The 20,777-nt window shown below is 40.8% G+C and overlaps 1 protein-coding gene across 4 annotated transcripts in view; it reads left to right on the top strand.

Annotated features, from left to right (window-relative positions):
* Window positions 1–20,777, top strand: part of OSBPL9 (oxysterol binding protein like 9) — a 61,647-nt gene that overhangs the window by 382 nt on the left and 40,488 nt on the right. For all 4 annotated transcript variants that reach the window (XM_028733503.2, XM_028733501.2, XM_028733502.2 and 1 more), the window contains exons 2-3: window positions 12,772–12,822; window positions 18,628–18,706. In XM_028733503.2, the coding sequence (XP_028589336.1) occupies window positions 12,772–12,822; window positions 18,628–18,706 (130 nt within the window). The remainder of the gene's footprint in view (window positions 1–12,771; window positions 12,823–18,627; window positions 18,707–20,777) is intronic.

Here is a 20,777-nt window from a genome sequence, read left to right as displayed (position 1 = left end):
GACTGAAGTGGGTTTTTTTGTGGGGTGTGGGGAGGCGAAGGGCCTGGTGGTGCTAAGTGCTCTTTACTTTGTGAAAGGGGGAGGCGGGTCGCAAAAGCTCAAGCCTGTTTTGGGTCTGGGGGCGGGCAAGCTGTACTCTCCTTGCTTGAGGAAAGAGGGGTTGACTCCTTTTGGCAAGCGCGGTAGAGCTTCCGCGTGATAAACGTTGGCAGCCAAGGCTGCTTTTGTGCCGCATTTGAAGGCGGAATCCAACCATTCCCCTCTTTTGAAGTAGGGATAGACCAGAAAAGGGAAGTAGCAGTAACTTTCTCCCCCTCTCTGTCAGATGGTGACTCCATCCTGAGCACCCAAACTTGAGAGCAAGTTTCATTGACGTTAGTAAACAAATAAAACACAGGCTCTGCTTATGGTCTTGCCCATTACTGTGTCTACTTCAGGGGAGACATCTTGATAATTGAAATCTGCACAGCACAGGGGATTAATTAAAAGCGTAAAGAGTTTGGCAGAATCAGACACAAGGTCGAACTACTGAGGCACTCTTTCTGCAGTTTACAAACAGGACATTAGGGACAAAATGGCCTGTTTTGCAGTCTATACCACACTAGTTACACTGTATCTTTGAAAAAACAGTAACACACAAATATGGGGTTTACTATGTAACAATTGTGGCCTTAAATCAAAGTTTGAATAGGTTTAATTCAGTAAATTGTTTAAGATTCAGTTAAATTGAGTGTTGCTGCTTCGGATAGTAGTAGTCTTTGATAGCGGTAAACTTTGCAAGTTAGCAGGTGCTTTGTGTGGTAAAACTTCTCATTAGCACATAACTTGTTCAATCCAAATTTATTTTATGGTTTCAATTAGAACATTATAGACTGGCAACTTATTCAGGGTTAGTCATAGGTAGCAGTCTTTTAACATTTAACTGGGAGTAATTTGAGCTCAATAGGATTTTGTTCTGAGTTGACATGTATAGAATTGCACTTGTTTTGTTTTTACTTAGTTGCCACTAGAAACATTTACCTTTTCTTAATAATCACCAATACAGTATACTATATGTTTTTTTGTGTGTGAATGTTACTTACTGAACAATCTTCAGGCAGAGGCAGGGGTTATTAGCTTGTGTCTGGGGGGTGTTCTTATTTTTATTATGTATTTTGTTTTTTATTATGTATTTTTTATGTTGTGAACTTCCCTGAGATTTATGGATGAAGGACAGTATAAAAATTAATAAAATTAAGTAAAATAAACAAGCCATAGTAACTGTAAGGTCACTCTATTGCTACTTACTTATTATGGCCGAAAGGTGATCTATAAATATACTGACTTCAAAGTGACTTAAAATAAAAATAAATAAAAATGATTCATTATTAAAAACCAATTCAGGTCTAAGAAACAACAGGGAAAACTTCTAATCACATAGCAGCAGCATGGGATAAACCAGTGTTTCCCAAACTTGAGCCTTCAGCTGCTTTTGGTCAACAATTCCTACCATCCTTGACCGCATGTCTTGCTAGCTAGGAATGATGGGAGTTGTAGTCCAAAAACAGCTGGTGACCCAAGTTTGGGAAACACTGGGATAAACAGTGTCAGAATAAAAAACAGAGGAATACAAATAACTTAATCTAGGTGCAGAAGTTACAGTGAATAAGGTAAGTTTTATGACCACTCCCTCTGAGAAGAGAGAATGTGCCTGCCAAAGTTTCAGTGGGAAGGAATTCCAACCACAACAGAAAAAAAACCCTATTGAGGGCAGCCTGGCATCTTGACTAAGCTGGAGACTGGGGTTGGTTAGTAACATTTAAGACTATGACATGTTATAAGTTTGATCATGCGAGTGTTATGTGGAAATATGAGATTACCATTGTGGTCTTTGGTTGGAATAGACTAGAGGCATCTGTGTATTTTAAGGCTTACACCATAGAATTGCCATATGGGTTTAGTTCTGGTGACTGAAGTGGGGTGGGTAAAGCAGTAGGAATGTCCAGTCCTAATACTTTAAGAATGGAACATGATGATAGCAGCTAAGTTTTGAGGTAGAATTTTGAAGTTTTGGCAGATGAGCTAGTCCTTGGGGTTATATTGGGAATTTATGATCTCAAAGTATGTATATTGAAAGGGAAGATAACCATTTAGGGGGTAATATTTCAGATAAAAGCATTCTTAAATAGAGTTGTCAGCAACTTTACCGGCAGATGCTTTCTGCCTTGAGTGTGCAACATGTTAGCATGTAAGAGCTGCCACTTCTTATGAATGATAATATATTGCTGTGAAAATATATAACAAGGGCAAAGAACCTGTGCTAGGAAGAGGTGTTACTTTAAAAATAGGACTAACATTAAATACTACTTCCTGCTGCAGTAGTGCAAGAGGTATGAAGGGCTGCAATTCTCCAATATGGATGCAGGAACCATTAATATCACTTTTTAATTTAGGTTAGGTGACCCTTTATTCTCCCCCCTCCTCAGATTTTTCCAACAGGGTGTGAATGTACTGCTTTACATTTCCTTACAAAGCCTACACCAATGCCTTGTGACCTTAGAGTGAGGGTGGGTAATAAATTGTAGTAATAATAAATTAAGTTGCCCCATTTAAATACAGCTTTTCTGTCAAGACACTCAAGGCATTTTTACAATCTTGGCGTATTAAGACAAACATGTAAAGTTGGGTGTGGGGAGAGGACAGTCGGACTGGAGCAGACACTGATGTTGTCTCTGCTTCTTTCCCTTGCATTCTTCTTCCTCCCAAGTAGGAATATTATAAGGAACAATTAACATAGTAGGTATGGAATAGTATTGTGTGGCTTCCTTTCTGGGTGCATGAATATAAGAGACTAAGGATGGAGATCTGGAGATCTGTGTTTTGGTGTTCTGCTCTTGTGCTAGTACTGTACAAAGAGCTCAATTTGCACATAACTCTTAAGCCATGGTTTGTTGAGCACACAAACCCAGCCCAACAAACTAAGCCTGATTTGTTTTCTATCAGCAAACAACATTGTGGAGACACGACTTGTTGGCTTACAACCCACGGCTTGTTTTAACTGTGGTTTTAGTGTTACTGCCAAACCCAGCAGCCTTGCTTAATCATGGTTTGTTTCACCATTGCACCTCAGACACTCACCAAACTACAAAGGCATGAGGCAAGAGCCACTGGAAAACAAACTAAGCTTTCAAGAAATAAGATGTGACTTGTTCATTCATCTGTGAGATGGTTCATGGTTTCTTCAACAAACCATGGTTAAAATAGCAGTCACAGTGATTCATTGCCTGAAGTAAAGCTGTAAAAGTACTTGCCTTGATGTTGGCTTGTGAATATATTCACTTTGCAGGCAAACAGTTCAAATATGCTTATGTTTCAAACTCATATACACTGTTTAAAAATTTGAATTTGCCAACACGATGCAGTGTGATTGTCTTTATCATAGTTATTGTATCTTTTTTCTTAAGATGTATGAGCTTTGAATAGGAAGGCTCTTCTGAAAGAAAAAGAGTTTAATGTGAGGATATGTTCACAATATGTTGCTTTCTAATTGAATTCATTGCTTTCCAATTGAAACTTAAGAACATAAGAACAACCCTGCAGGAGTAGACCAAAGGCCTACCTAGTTTAGTTTAGTTTCCTGTTTCCCACAGTAGCCAACGATGCCTACAAGATGCCCACAAGCAGGACATGAGGTAACAGCTCTCTCCTGTTGCTGTTCCCCAGCAGCTGGTATGCAGAGGCATGGCGACTCTAACTCTGGAAGTGGTATATTGCCATCATGACCAGCAGACATTGATAGCCTTAGCCTCCATTAATTTGAGTTAGAGCTTAATTGGGTGATCCTGAATTCTAGTATTACAAGAAAGAGTGAATAACTTCTCTCTATTCCTTTTACACGTATATTCTTTGTCCAAAAATTTCAGGTTCTGCAGAACATTAAATTTTCATCAACAAAAGAACAGGCAAGCATAGTGGGTAAATGTAAACTCACCTGGTCTTTATAATTTTGCTGATGTTGGGGTGTTAAAGGTATAGCTCATCTTAAACCATTCCATGTACTTTGGAGAACACTGAAATTGCCATTTCTATGAGTTCATAAGGGAGAATGGAAATGCCTGAGAAAATAAAGTGAGCAAACCCAATGGCTGAAAGAGTCCTTAAGCAAAACTCTATTTCATTGCCAGCTGTAACTTTAGTTCTGGTTTAATTTTTTGCCCCAGGGATCTAAATTTTCAGGCGGGAAATGTACAAAGAATTTAATTGTATAAGAGAAATACATCAAGATCAATCTAGGCTTTCTTCTGTACACATTGCTGTAGAACAACAACCTCATTATGTCTTGTACACAAAACTGGAAACAGAGAACTCTACTGCAGGTTTTAGATACAGTTTCTTTCTGTTTCAGCAAGATGCTGCTTTGCCACAAAGGAAAATAAGCACTGTACTGTTTACATAAATCTTCTGCATGAGGTAACTGCATTCCATTCTCATTTGGTACCTTGGACTCTCCCTCTGCTTGCAATAAGTAACCTGATACTTCACATCTGTTCAAAACAAGATTCTTGGTGAGCTTGTTTTACAGATAAAAGTATAAACGCCTGTTAGGAAATCAGATGTGCACACTTCTGCACTGGATAATCTTTGTGATTTGCTTTCAGTCCTCAACAAATTGGGGGTTGAAAGTAATCCTGAATGGGAGGGGGCAGATAAGCATTTTGGCAAGCTCTCTCATAATGCAGTAGTATGAGCCTGGTGAGCCTGGGGTTAGATGAGTATCTTCCTGCTCGTGTAGGCCTGAACTTTGGTAATTAAGTGCTGTAAAGGTAAAGGGACCCCTGACCATTAAGTCCAGTCACGAACGACTCTGGGGTTGCGGCGCTCATCTCGTTTGACTGGCCGATGGAGCCGGCATTTGTCTGCAGACAGCTTCCGGGTCATGTGGCCAGCATGACTAAGCCGCTTCTGGCAAACCAGAGCAGTGCACGAAAATGCCGTTTACCTTCCCGCCAGAGCGGTATCTATTTATCTACTTGCACTTTGACGTGCTTTCGAACTGCTAGGTTGGCAGGAGCTGGAACCAAACAACAGGAGCTCACCCTATCGTGGGGATTTGAACCGCCGACCTTCTGATTGGCAAGCCCAAGGCTCAGTGATTTAAACCACAGCACCACCCGCATCCCTAATTAAGTGCTGTAGTGTACCGTAATTACAGTATAGTGTTGACAGCTAAGGTTTATGGCTACTGCTTGCAAAATGTGAGAAGTATGGACCTGATAGGATAGTATATGGAGGATACCCTCTCCCCCTGTCTTCCAACTCCTATCTCTCGTGCTTTTCCTTTGCACGTAGCCAGATGGGCAACATTGCCTCCGTGTAACTACTAGTGTAACTGGGATAGCTCAGTCATGAGAGCATGAGACTCTTAATCTCAGAGTCGGTTTGAACTGCCTGGTGGGCAAAATATTCCTGCATTGTAGGAGGTTGGACTAGATGACCCTCATGGTCCCTTTCAACCCTCCTATGATTCTATGATACTCTTATTGTGATAGTTCACAGTGATAGGGAAATGCTCGTCATTATGATGGGTAGTTTGTGTTGCAGAAACTTGTAGATTGCATGGTCTAAGTCTGTGTTTCCTGTTCTGAATGCAGAGGCACATTGGGGTGGGGTCAGACTTCTTGTCTCTGTTTAACTCCAGCTGTTGAAGATAAAATTTCATGTGATGTAGGAGATCTATGATTGGCTTTTCTGGTGTGTGCGTGTTGTTGTTTTTTTAACTGAAACACTGTACAGCCATGGAAAACTGCCAATATGATCATGGAAGCAGCCCTACTGTATGTTCAACACTGCCTGCTCCATGTAAGTTCCAGGCAAATTGCTCCTCCAAGCTGATGCTTGTGTGGGTGTGATTTTACCCTATGGGGTGAACATATTGCAGGGAAACTTTAACTCAGATAACTGCATGGAAAAAGGTTAAACATTATCCTGCCCCCTCCACTGTTCTGATCAAATTGCCTGCCCTATGCATAAGATTCAGTCATAGATCTTCTGAATAATGTGTACTTTGGTCATGAGAATCAAACTTGTTACGTTCTGCATAACTCTGCACCAACTGCTGTTTTGGTCACACTGTAACTTGACTTAAGATCAGCCTCCGTTACTGAAGATTGAAAAGAGGCCACTGTAACATCAACTTTAAAAAAAAAAAAAAGATTCAGTGAGGATCTGGAAAATTACTGGCTAATTAGCTTAATGACTGTTCTAGGAAAGCTTTTCAAAAGCTTTTGTTAAAGTTTCTCACCAAAAACTCCCAAGTAAGCTTAATAGTCATGGAATGAGAGAAAGGGTCCTTATATGGATTGGTAACCAGTTGAGAAACAGGAAGCAGAGAGTGGGAATAAACAGTGTTCTCAGTGCAGGGATATAGAAGGTGGAGTCCCAAGCTTGGTATGGGGATCTGTGCTGTTTAACCTAATTTAGTAGCCCTAGGGTTACTTGAGTTAGGGGTGCAGTAGCCATGCTTGCTGATGTTACCAAATTTGAACAAGTTGGTTAAAACAAAAAGAGGTTGTAAGCAGGGGCGTCACAAGGGGAGGCGGGGGGGGGGGGCGGTGCGCCCCAGGTGTCACGCCTAGGGGTGTGTGACAAAATCCCCCCTGGGAGGGAAAGAGGGAGAGGCCGTGAGGCTGAGGGAGTGAGAGAGAAGCGAGGTGGGGGGGGGGAAGAGGAAATAAGAGAGAGAGAGAGAGAGAGAGAGAGGAGGGCAACCGAGTAAGAGGGAAGAAAGGAAAGAGGCAAAAAGAGGCACCGTCTCAAGCTCTGGGCAGTGGCAGCAGTGGCAGCATCCAGCTGCTCATCCCTCAGTGCCCTCCGGTGTCTATCCAGTCCCTGACATTGGCCACTGTGAGAAAAGAGTTCTGGATTATATCAGTCTTTGGCCCAATCCAGCAAGGCTCTTAAACATGTCATATAGACCCAATATGTCATATCAGAGACCTGAAAAACAACTAAACTTTAATGTATTCAGATGATCTATGAGCTCATGAAAGATAAAAAAGTGAGTAGAAAAACAGAGATAAGTTTGCAGTTATTTAAAAGTGCTAAATTAACCCTTCATCATTAACAGAGATGTGGGTTATCAGTGCCTGTATTGAAATATCTTCTTTCTCAATTATAGCTTAGGGCATGGCTAGTTCTGGGAATTCTTTACTGACCTCTTGGTTCAGGTCTCTAAAGGTGTGCTTGAAAATAACAAATTAAAAAAAAACTATCCTGACAGGCCTATGATTGTGACATTAAGCATGAAGTTGTATATTGTCTTAATCTTTTTCTCTACCTCTCACAAGCCTGGCATTATCTGGAAAAGTTAATACTGCAGTAAATATTGCTATTGCTCAATAATGCAGATGGGAAGATATTCACATCATTTGGACATTTATGGCAAACACCGAGGGAGTCAACTAGGTTCAGAAGGGCCTTACTCAAGGCAAGTGAATATAGCATTGCAGCCATAGTAAGTTAAGATGGTTTGTTTTTACTTGAAATTTATTCTCAAGGGTTGCTCAATAAGACATATTTGCAGATCTATACAGTATTATGGTTCAGTAGTCAACTTACTTTCTCTTTCTAGAGAAATCTTTCCTGTTCCCATCCTCTGATCCCCTTATGTTGGGTTGAATTAGGTCCTTCTGTGCTTTTAAAATGGATTTTTGTGGCTTAGCTTTTAAAGAGGTTTACCTTCATAAATATGCAGTGTATGCCTATATTAGTATATAGTCACTCTTCATTGATGTTATGAATTCTATTTGCTATTTTACAGAAATATATTGCACAAGAGGACTAGATAGAACTGCTGCTATTGCTTTGAGTATCCACAAGATGGAGACAAAATATGAGATTCTCCTCCTTTCTTGGCTTGGGAATTTTAGGCCCATTGTTTTTGAGTTTCCTCTTCATGTCAATGCAGTGGAAAAATCCCAGGCAGTAGATTAGATTCTGAAACTGCTTCCATGTTAGTTTATTTCTGTCAAGATAGCAACCTTCATCTAGTATTTACACTTACTTGGTAAATGCTTTCATAGGCAAACTCTGCCCTCCAGATGTTTTGGGACTACAATTCCCATCATCCCTGACCACTGGTCCTGTTAGTTAGGGGTGATGGGAGTTGTAGTCCCAAAACATCTGGAGGGCTGATTTGCCTATGCCTGCTTTAGATTATTCACTCATTTCACATATTTTCTTTCTTATTTCTAAAACCTCATCTCAAACAGTTATTTGATCATGTCAATCAAACCAAAAACTAGTTGCGAGAGCCCTGCCTCTCCATTGATCCTTGACTTAGCGTCTTCTTATGAGGGCAAGAGCAATTCCTTGTTCTACTCTCCAGCTCTAAGTTGGGAAGTGGGAAGAACTGCAGGGGCTTGTATGCCTGATAGTACTTCTGAAGTTCTCCGAGTTCCTTGGCAATGCACTGGTTATATAATGCCAGCCTTCCTCCAAACCTTGATGCTAAATAGGATCTTTGTGCAAATGCAGTGATGGTTCTCCAAGGGTGTGAAGGCTGGGGCTTCTCACATTAACCAAAGGAATGAAGTTCATGTAGTGTAAGTTGACTGAAGAAGCAGCAGTTTGCTGTCAGCCACAGGCATTCTGGATACTGACACCCACAAGAAGAGTGGTATTTGTTCTCTAACTTTCACAGCAACTGTCTTATTAGTTGCATAGACTGCCCAAACTGTTCAGCCAGGTCTGAGCCTATACTGTACGTGCTTGAATAAACACCCCTCTGAAATGATGCCCAGTTAATTGAGTGCTCTATAAAAAGCCATCTACATGTCTTTAAACAATTGGTTAGATTCATTGATTGACTATTACAGACCTATTTTAGATGTTATCTTTCTTAACGTATGTGTGTAAGGATAAGGTGCCTGTTTGGAAAAACATACATGAAACCACTGGGTGGGGTTATCCAGAGGTTTGAAGTACGTTGTCAGCAGTATGCTGATGGCACTCAGCTCTATTTCTCCTTTAAATCTGCAGGTGAGACAGTGGAAGTGCTGGACCAGTGTCTTGCTCCAGTAATGGACTGGATGAGAGACAACAAACTGAAACTCAGTCCAGATAAGACTGAGGCACTGTTAGTGGGTGATTCCCTAGACCAGATGGGTGGGAGATCGCCAGTTCTTGATGGGGTTACACTTCCTCTGAAGGAGCAGGTTCGTAGTTTGGGGGTACTCCTAGATCCTTTCCTGTCGCTCAAGGCTCAGGTGGCCTCAGTGGCCCGGAGTACCTTCCATCAGCTTTGGCTGGTGGCCCAGCTATGCCCCTATCTGGACAGGGATAGCCTAATTACTGTTGTATATGCTCTGGTAACCTCAGGGTTAGATTACTGCAATGTGTTATTCATAGGGCTGCCTCTGAAGATGGTTCGGAAACTTCAGCTAGTGCAGAATTCAGCAGCCAGGTTGCTCACTGGAGCAAGACGGTTTGCACATATTATGCTGATCCTGGTCCAACTTCACTGGCTACCAATTTCAGGCCCATTTCAAAGTGCTGGTTTTGACCTATAAAGCTTTAAATGGCTCAGGACCGCAATAACTCAAGGACCGCCTCTTTCTGTATGAACCTACCCGGACCCTGAGATCATCTTCTGAGGCCCTTCTTTGTGTGCCTCCTCCTCTAGAGGTCAGGAGGGTGGCAACATGAGAACGGGCTTTCTCTGCAGTGGCTCCCCATCTATGGAATGTGCAGGGAAGTTCACCTGGTACCTTCATTATACACGTTTAGGCGCCAGGCAAAAACGTTCCTTTTTAACCAGGCCTTTGGTTGATTTGATTTACATCCTATGCCCTTTTAAAATGTGGGGTTTTGGGGGGGGGTTTGCTATTGGGTTGTTTTCATTTTATGTATTTTATGGTTTTATATTTTGACTTTATTCTGTGAACCGTCCTGAGACCTCCGGGTATAGGGCGGTGTATAAATTCAATACGTAATAAGAATAATACATATGATCTAGGAGGACAGATAGTATGGTAGCAGAAGGCGAGGAAATACAGCTATTTCCATACATCAGTGGTCACCTCTTGTTGCTTCTTCCTCATATCCTATTAATCTAAGGCTAGTTAGTTCTGACAGATAGCAGGTGAAGTGTGTTACCGGAAAAATCTGAGGGCTCCCTTGGACAAAAATAAAGCACCAACCAGAGCAAATTGAAGCAAATCAGCAGCCTGTAGGCCTGGTCTTTATTGAAGAAAGACTGTCGCGACAGGGTGTTCCCCTCACTTGCAGGTGAGAGGAAAGACCCAGAAAAATAGTGTGCAAGGTCTTATAAAAACTTTTGAAATTCCCCTCCTCTAGGTCAAGCCCACCCCCAGAAACATCATGCATACATTACAGAAAGGAGGGGTTGAGGGAGGAGTTGGTGGTAACCTGAGTGTCTTGTCACCTGGCTGGTTCCTCCTTTCCCCCCTCCCCATGAGTCACTTCCAGGAGACAAAGGGGAGTTTGCAGTTTCCTGCCCCCTGAGGGAAGATCTGATCATTGTCCTTTGTTTCAGTCCATGCTGAATCCACTCCCATATGCAAGTTCTTTGTGATCTTGATTGTCTTCTGTCTGGGATCATCTGGGCAGGGCTCCTGCAGATGTGCTGAGACAGTGAAGGGATTTTGGCTGACCAGGGCCAACCCCCCCCCCCTTTGTTAGTTCTTGTCATATGGAGTAAAATAAAAATGGAACAGTGCAAATCCAATGTATGGTTGATTTTCTATGAATTTATAACAGAAATGTGGCGTATGTAGTGTGTGAGTGTGTGTGTGTGTGAAGTTTGTACAAACAGAATGATTGGGGTGGGGGTGGGGGTTTCCTGCTACAAGTGGTCAGTGTTCAGCCATATCACTTCGGACTGTAAGTCTTCGCAGAAAAGGGTTGCTGCTTCACAAAAAGGGTTCCTGCATGTAGAAGAGGCTAGGCTACAACTCTTCTCACTGATACCCACTTTTCAATGTGCTAGACGGGGAACTAGATAAAAAAAGCATTCAGTTACATGAATCCTTAACTTCAGTTTGAAGTGAGGCAGCTTACTACAGGTTTTATGACTCCATCTGCTGTTTGTGAGAACCAGGTCTAAATCCTCTGGGCATAAGCACTGGTGTTGTGTACAGAACTTAGCACACTTGCAGTAAATAAAATGTATGATGGCATGGTGCTGTTGTTCCCAAGCTTGCTTGCAAAACACTTGAACAGAGGCATGAGTCTGCCGTAGAATACATTTTATCAAAATGAGCTCTAGCTTCTATGAGAACAGCCTTAAACTTTTATTTGCAGGTTTAATAGGAAGGGAAATAACTGATTGAGACCACTTTTTAAGTAAAGAAAAATTTGTTTGAAATGGCAGCTTGCATCTTGCCTCGGTTTTTACTCCCTCTGTTGAATAGATTGTCATATGCCTGTGCCCTTAGAGCTAAGTAGCCTAGTTTGCTTTTTGAATTCTTAAACACAAATAAGGGAGGCCCTCTTCTTGATTATTGCTTTTGAGTTTGCAGTCTTCTGTGTGGTGGAACATATTGTTCTGTATAGTTTTGTTTCAGTCTGTTAGCCTAGTTGCGACTTAGAACAAAAGGCTGCTAAGCATCTTTATTCCCCAGTCCTGGATTCTGTGGCTGATTACTAATTTTTCCGCTGACAGACAAATGTTTTTCCTGTAGCTTTCAAACTAGAGTGGCCTTACTAGAATGTTACAGTAAACTATGATTTAACTTTTCTGAGCTGTTGGTTTCTTTTGAGCAATAGCAGACAGGAGACAAACAGCTAAGAAAGGCATGTTCATGGTAAACTATTAAATGTGGTTTACTGTGACATGCAAATTGAGCCAGCAGCTTAGTTCACACATAAACTGTGGTTTGTTTAAGCTGTGGATTGTTTATCAAACCATAAATTAACCCCAAGTTGTTCCACAGACAATCAAACAACCCATGTATTGTTTCTCCAGCATTTGTTTTCCAGCTGTTAATGCCTTATGTGCTTACAATTTGGTGAGTTTCTGGGGTGGGATCATCAAGCAAACCATGGTGCTGGGTTCCCATATAATGCTAAGCCATAGTTAAAGCAAACCAAGGTTTGTAAGCCATTTAGCAAATAATGGCTTCCTATTGTGGCTTGTTGGCAGTAAACAAACGATAGTTAAACTACTAGGCAAGGTTTATATATATTGCTAATCCATTCGTTTAAAGTTGCATGGGAACTGGACCAGTGTCATTTTGGGGCATTTTTATGGTATCTAGTGGGTTATAGGGCAGCAGAATCTGGTTTTAGGAGAACCCATAATTATTAAACAACAAATGGGGTGGATTACAGATGGACTAATAAAAAAGTAGAGGCATAATGGTGAGGTGTTAGGTAGCTTGACTCCTGCTCTGTAAAGACGCATGTAAGCGGGACTGGGAGGAGTTTATAGTCATAATCATGAGAGTGGGCTTTGGAACCACTTATTTGTACTCTTTAGTTTCTTCTTAACGTCTTTCCTTGGAGAAGAGTAAGAAATTACTATTTTGGAGCCACTTTCCTGCTCAATAGATCTTTATGAGGCACTTACATGATAAAATTTAGCATACACAATCTGAGTGCCTCATATCTGTGGTAAATCTTATGGGTTAAGTAGATACCTTTCATTTTTATATGTGTACATATTGTGAGGAATCACAAGACAGTTGGTGTGTAGATAACAAGAGTATGAACAATTTTGAAGCATTTGCAGTGGTGAAATTTTAATTTAGCTGACTTATTTTTCTATTTCAGTCAAAGGATAAGATGATGCGGGGATCACGCAGAGGCTGTGTTAGATTGAGGGTAAGTATCTGTTTTTATACATCTCTTAGATGTGTGCTGTGGGATATACTTGACAAACACTTTGCTAGCCTCTGAGATGGTTTTTGTTTTGTTCTGTCAGTGATCAATTAAAGACGAGGAACAAATTATATTTTCCTTCCATATCTTAAATGCAATCTATATTTTCTTCATTATAAAATTCTTTGAGGTCTATATGCCTTTAAGATTGGAATTGAGGCAGGTTGCTGCCCATTTTATGGCAGTTCTGTTTGTGTTTTTGTTCAAAATCGACTAAAAAAGCTATGGTGGTGATGTTAGCTTGACATTTCAGGCTTCTCAAGTTGTCTTTGGCATCACTGCACAGTTGTCCCTTTGAGTTATTGGCTGTTTTCAGGTTTTATTGGTAGTTGACAGCCATTTATGCTAGATGTTGGACTGAATTAAGATATGTATGTTTGTGCGTGTACGTATACAGTTGACTTGCAACTTGCCAGCTGAAATCACACAAATTAAACACGTGCAAGGTGGAGAACTTAAAAACACTTTCTGTGCCAGGTTTTTCCATTGCGGAATGAGCTTTTAAGCTCTCACACTTGCTTTCCAGACTCTCGTGCAAGCTCTGGGAAGCTCCTGCAAGATCTTGTGGAGCTATCCAAGATCTTGTGACAGCCTACCAGAGCCCACATGAGACCTTCCCAGAACCTGAGAACTCTCAGACTTTAGCAAGTCTGAGAGCTTAAAAACTCTTTCTGCACTGGGTTTTCCCACTGTAGAAAGAGCTTTTGAGCATTCTGCCTTATCTACCAGACTTTGCTGAGCCGGCAGAGTTAACAGGGACTGCAGGAATGGAGAGAAGCATTGACTGGCTTCACAGTTTTTCCCACATTGTGATTTTTGCATAGCGCGTGCGCACGCACACACACACACATTATGATTTGTGATATATAGCCAAGTCATATGGACTTCAAGCTGGTTTCGGATGATACATTGCCCAGCCCTAGGTAAGGTCAAGACCCATCTAGCTCATCCACCTAAGTCTCAGGAATGCAAGCCAGATCAGCCCGCTTGTCCCAATCAAATTGTGAATGAGCATGGTTTTCTTATGGAGTGATCTGGCATAAGCAGCAGCAGCACCACCAGACTAGAGGGCTCAGGGATGGGGAGTTTCAGCTTCGTTCAATATTATAGGATAGAAGTTATATATGATAGCTGTGTTTTGTACATGCCTTTACTATAATAGTTTGTAATTCATGTTAGCTTATTGCAAGATTTTAGGTCCAAATAGTCTGATTTTGGAAGTTGGTTTTTAACAAAGGGAAAAGTTGTGTGGATTACTTAAACAGTTTGTTTTATAGCTGATATTAAATTAGTTTTGTCTCTGTCCTGAGCATATGTTAGCTTTTTGTAAAATTATGAATCCCAAAAAGGACATGGTAGAAGCTTTTTATTTTTGTCAAGAGCATGTTAGGTCATAATTATATTTTCAAGCAGTTTTAAAATACAATGGTATACAGTGGGTACCTTGGGTTAAGAACTTAATTCGTTCTGGAGGTCCGTTCTTAACCTGAAACTGTAGTAAATAGTAAATAATTTGGGTGCTAATGTAATTAAGGCCTAACCATCTCTGGAATTTGGTAAGTCACCTGTGTGTATCTTGGAAATGGAACAGCAAAATGCTTTTTTTGTCATTTGTTGCAATATGGCTTTTCAAAATTCCTGATGTGCATGCATTGTAAAAATAGCCTTTCACATACAATAAAACAGACTCCATATTGCAGTTCCATATTGTAGTTTAAGATGTAATTTCTTGCTGCAAAATATTCAGTTGTCACAGTTAAATAATTTACAATAGTGACCTTAGTTGTAGCTCAAAGGCTTCTCCATACTTTCACTTGACCCATATTTTGATTGTCTTGTGGACTAATTAATTCCCTGAGTCTGAGAGCTTTTCTCGTTTTCCATGGTTGTGCCTTGCAAAAATCTGATCTTACCCACTGAATTGGATCTTAAAATCCAAAGGGAGATTTTGCTTAAACAATTCAGGAGGTAGGATCAATTTTTCTCAAGGCACAGCTGGGGAATAACAAGAAAAGCTCTTGGACCCTGGGGAATTAATCTGTACACAGTATGATCAAAATATAGCCTTTTGATATTGAGCATTCTGTGGCTCAGTCTTGGGCATGCTTACTTGAAAATAAGTTCAAGTACATTGGTGGGGCTTATTCCCAAGTAAGCGTGTATAGAAGTGCCTTAGGCTGCAGTCCTATATACACTTAGGAGTAAGCCCCACGAGTGATAAAAATGGACTTGCAGACTGGACTGTTAATGTATTTAAAATGAAACATGTGGGAAATATTAGAAAAAATAAATGGAAATAAGTCCAGTCTTTCAATTGTCAGTGGATTTTGATGTGAAATCTTCTCATTCTGAATAATGTGATGTGTCCCCCCCCTCGATAAATACTGCTCCATAACTAGAACATAATAGTGTGTAAGCACATAAGAACATTTATCTCTGCTGGATCAGGCCAATGGCTAATCTAGTCTTAACATCCTGTTCACACAATGGCTAACCAAATGCCTATGAGATACCCACAAACCAGGACCTTTCATCTCTTGTACAACTTGTGGGTACTTGTGGGTACGTTTTTCTCTGTCCTTCTGTAAGCTGCATCATGCACTATCCATGCACTGATTGCCATTACTCTTGTGGCAGAATGTGGGTTATGTGTCGAGCCTGTGAGCCTGTACTGAATGATTTATATCAATTTCCTGCAGGCACAGATGATAGTTCAACCTGCTTTTGGAGGTTGAGCAGCCTTGCAACTGAGAGGGCAGTCACTCATCTTTTTTGCACCTGTCATATTACACCTGCCACCCTCTTGCCACCGTTGCAACTTTTTTTAGACCTTATTGAATGGAATTGCCAGGAAGATAGTACCCATTCTGCCTCCCTATTCCATGGAAAATATATTCTCTGTTTTCACTTCTCTGGGACCCGAGAGTTAAGGATAGCTTTATAGGAGATGTTTCTGCTGCTGTGCATGGAACTTTTGTAGCCTAGAGTACATAATGAGAGGTGATGTTTATTTTTATAGTTCCTCCTTTTTATAAGTCCACCTTTCATTGTACTGATCCTTGGGTGGGTTACAATAAATGCCAACATAAAACAGAACGAGTCCACTAAATCAATTTGTAATACAGCATGCAAATATACGCAAATATTAACTGGTCAGCCACTAGCCTTCACCTAAAGCTTCAGAGCAAAGAGGCATCTTTACCTGGAAATGAAAACTAAGTAATGTTGGTGCCAGATGCACCTTTGAGTGGAGGGCATTCCAGAGATGGGTTCCACCATAGATGTGCTTTCACAATGGTAGAACAACAGGAAGGATCCCTCCACTAATCCTAAAGTGCAGTAAAAGAGATAAAAGATTTGGTCTCCCAGTCCAAATATGTTAGCTTCAACAGCTTAAATTGGGCTCAGAAATGTATAGGCAACCAGAGAAGGATCTTCATAATTGGTGTTATGTAGTTCTAACTAAGGGATGCGGGTGGCGCTGTGGGTTAAACCACAGAGCCTAGGACTTGCTGATCAGAAGGTCGGCGGTTCGAATCCCCACGACAGGGTGAGCTCCCGTAGCTCAGTCCCTGCTCCTGCCAACCTAGCAGTTCGAAAGCACCTCAAAGTGCAAGTAGATAAATAGGTACTGCTCTGGCGGGAAGGTAAACAGCGTTTCCGTGCACTGCTCTGGTTCACCAGAAGCGGCTTAGACATGCTGGCCACATGACCCGGAAGCTGTATGCTGGCTCCCTTGGCCAATAAAGCGAGATGAGCGCCGCAACCCCAGAGTTGGCCACGACTGGACCTAATGGTCAGGGGTCACTTTACCTTTACCTAGTTCTAACTAGCTATACTGTTCAACAACCTGGCAGCTGTATTCTGCACTTGTTGCAACTAGGCCTGGGCGATGTATCAGTACATCGTCCAGGAAAGGTCTGAGGCCCAGAGCATAATATACCTGGCGGTATATTGCAGTTGGGGCTTGCCTACTGCCTGGCGCCTTACCTTCTCTGGCTGCCTCCTTTCTCTCTGAGCAGTGAATACCTTATGGTAAAGTGGGTGGTGAATTGTTTTGTGAACACCTTTCTCCCTTCAAAAAGTGGCCTCCTTTTTAGTGATGTGGTGGAGCGAGCGGTGGCAGTTTGGCTTCACCCCGGCACTTTGTCGGGCTGACGCTCCTTCCTCCTCTCTCCACGCCGGGTGCTGGCAGCAGAAGGGGCTGAGGCGATTTGGCTTCACCCCGGCACAGAATAATGCTCCTTCCTTTTCAACATGATGATGCATTGTTATTTCACAATGTTTAGCTGGTGATACACTGCAATGTTGAAAAGCTGATATCACCCAGCCCTGGTTGCATCTTCCGAGCCATTTTCAAGGGTAGTCCCACATTATTTATTATTATTTATGAATTAAATTTATATACCACCCTTCATCTGAAGATCACAGGGTGGTTTTAAAGCACATAGAGTGCATTGCAGTAATCTGATTGGGAGGTTACCAGAGCATGGGGCACTGTGGTAAAGCTATCACAGTCCAAGAGTGGCTGTAGCTTGAGAACCACTATTGCAGAAAAACATCCCTAGCTATAGAGAACACTTGGAGCTCCAATGCCAAAGCAGATCCAGGACCATCTCTATATCTGTTCTTTCAAGGGGAGTACAATCCTGTCCAGAACAGGCCATCTACCAAATTTGTGGACCTGAGAACAAGTAACCCATAGTATCACCATCTTGTCAGGATTCAGTTTCCATTTATTGCCCTATTACTGCCTCCAGGCAATAGTCCATCAACTGTACAACTTCACCTAGTTTAGAAAATAGGGATCTTATGCATTGTCATCTTCATATTGCTGACACTGCTTCCATCCTCACAGCACTTCAACCCTGCTGATAACCTCCCCCAGAAGCATCATATAGATCAGGAGTGGGAAACCTCCAGCCCATGGGTCAGTCTTGGTCCCTCAGGGGACCAAGCCAGTAAGGCCATTCCTCTCAAACCAAGCCTACTTGTCAATTGGCTGATGTCACTCATGACATCTGCTAATGGATGGGAGGGGTTCAGTTCTGCAAGCCTATAATAGATGTTCAATAGTATGGAAGAACACGATGGAACTTTGCAGAACCTCTCGGCACAATTGCACTGTAAATTCTTTTTTGAAATTTATGCACGATGGTGTTCTCAGGTACATGGAGCTGCATGATTTTATGCAAAAAGTAACAATAACAATGTTGACTAATATTAAACGTTCCATCTTAAATAAATACTTTTATTACACCCGTCAAAATGTCTAAAAAGTAGTGTGCAAGCTTGGTATTTTCCAGGCTGATGAAGAGTCTTATGAAGAACTATTGAGAACTAAAAAGATTGTGTGATATTTTGGTTGGCCTAATAAAGGCATTGCACTGATATGGATGATTATATAGGCACTCATAGCTCTGTTTTATAGATTGAATAGCAGAAATTCCCAGAGGCTTTCTTTAATTGTAAATTTATTTTCTTTATAGAATGCAAGTTTTTAAACTGCAAAATTCCTTATCCTCTTATGAAAAAGCAAAACACACAGAAGAAAAATGCACATAGGGCTTTAACTAAAGAAGGAATAAAACTGGTTTTGAAAATTCCTCATTTAATTTTCAAGTATTGACTCTGGAAGCCTTGCGAAAATTTGTTCATGAATTTTGCATTCTGGTCGTGTAGCAATAGACTGCATGCTGCTGATGTCACTGCTCTGCCTTATCAGAATTTTTGCTCTTTGTTTCACAGGGAGCTGTGATTGGTATAGATGATGAGGACGACAGCACCTTCACAATAACTGTTGATCAGAAAACCTTCCATTTCCAGGGTGAGCTGAAAGAAGAGGATTTCTTATATTAGAATAAATAACAGAAAATTATATTGAATTACAGTTCAGTGGGCTAATTTTAAGCATTTTATAATCAGAACTGCATGAATCAATGTACAGGGAACATTCTGGAGTCAGGAGCACTGTGGGTTAGGCAGGGATTTATATCTGCAGTGTATACATATGTGCTAGAAAGGACGGTAGCTTTGGCAGGATCTGGAGATTAAAAATTTAAAGGATATATCAGTCAGGGGGGAGAGAATAATGGGCTTTCGTTGATGGGTTTTGCTTGCAAAAAAAGCACCACCGATCTTTATTATCAAGATGTTCTGTTGTGCCTTTCTGCATGGAGAAAGCCACGAGATCGCGTGAGGTTGCAGCTTTTGTTGATATTGAACTTAAAGGCTTGAATATGTGAGGAGACCAGAGGGAGCAGATTTAAAGGTGGATTTTTGCTTCAGGATCTACAAGTTCTCATTCATTTCATCACTATTTCTTTGTTCTTGTCTGCCAAACATCATTTTCCTGCTATTTTATCTTTTTATTCATATTTACAACTCCAATGCCATCTGTTACTGCTATGTTTCGTCATTGCATGCTATGGTTCACCAGTAGAAAGGGTAAGGTACTGTATTTTTCATTTGTACTTCTATATATTCCCTTAATTCCTTTTGAAATTCCTAATAAATGGTCTTTTTTTATAAAATGCTCCCATTTTTTTGGTTATCATCTTTCCTTTAAATTGTAATTTACTCTGCTGTTGACATCTGATATTTTTCTTTACTTTTCAGTGTCAGATGAGTTGCAGATAAAATGCTTTACTTGAAACAGTGAGAATTCAGTTGTAGAAATTAGATTGATTCATGTTATTCTTTACTTAGTTTTTGTGAACTGCAAACTGTTGTGGTGGTTTATCTTCAGTACTATTATTTAGTACTGAGGATCCTAATATTCTGGCAAAGTATTCCTCAAATAGTTCCAGTGATAAACCTTACGCTCCAAATTGTGTATATGTTTATCCTCTGCTATGGTGTCTTAATGACTCTGCTGCCATGTGGCTTTTTAGTAGCTGCATTAAGCATCATTAATAATTTTTTACAGCTCCACACAAAAAGAGGACATATTCTTAACTTATTCTTGAGAGCAAACTAATTAATTGTTAATACAAAGAGACCACATCACATGCATTCTTCAAAAAGTAGCGGCTGTATTGTGTATCATGATGCAGATAAAGGGTGAAATCTGCAGTAGAAAACTGCAGCTATTAAAGGAATACCTTCTGCAGTTCTAATTTTGCAGCAGTTCTCTAGCTTTTGTGTTCGCTGCCTGCAGAAAGGAAAGCCTCTTGAGAGATAAACACCTTATAGCAGAACAAAGTAGTATTTAATAATGTTGCCTTTAAATAACATATTCAACTTACGTGGTATCTAAAGGGTCTTGGCTTAATTCATTGAAATTTATTTTTACTATGATTTGGCATTTCTGCTGGCTTGTGTAGGTATTGAAGATGATGATGCATTTTTTAGAAGTAAATTATTTTAGATGGCAATCCATAGTTAGGAAATTGCTCTTATATGGATTAGTGGTTACTGATGTGTACTAGAAGTTACGAATATCAGTGGTGCATTATCAATTTAAGACTGAATGTAAAATAAAATGCACATTAAAAAATCGTATCTGTATGCAACTCATACAGTTTGTATGATGACATGCATCCTCTATGGAATGTAGCATTTTTATCAAATGTTGGTTCACTTTAGTATATTTACAAGAGGTGAGACTACAAGTACAGATTTATTCGGAGTATATGGCCAATGCTGATACTGAATATTGTGTGCCTTTATCAATGTAACCTTATGCCCAGTGTTCCTAATGTTGGGGTAGTCTCCCCCACACTGAGGCAAGTGGAGAAGAGCTTTATAACAGGGGGCTTAGTGTGCATGTTACTGTTTCTGCACCACCAGGAAACTGCTGGATCAAGGTGCTGGTTAATACTGAATGCTTGCATTCACTGCATGTTCTAGTAGGCCCTTCCCCATAGTAAAATAATAAAAATAAAATAGTAACTTGC

The sequence above is a fragment of the Podarcis muralis genome, chromosome 5 (genome assembly GCF_964188315.1).
Source record: "Podarcis muralis chromosome 5, rPodMur119.hap1.1, whole genome shotgun sequence".
Lineage (NCBI taxonomy): Eukaryota > Metazoa > Chordata > Lepidosauria > Squamata > Lacertidae > Podarcis > Podarcis muralis.
Note: the sequence above shows the minus strand (reverse complement) of the source record. Positions and strands in the feature narration are given on the sequence as shown.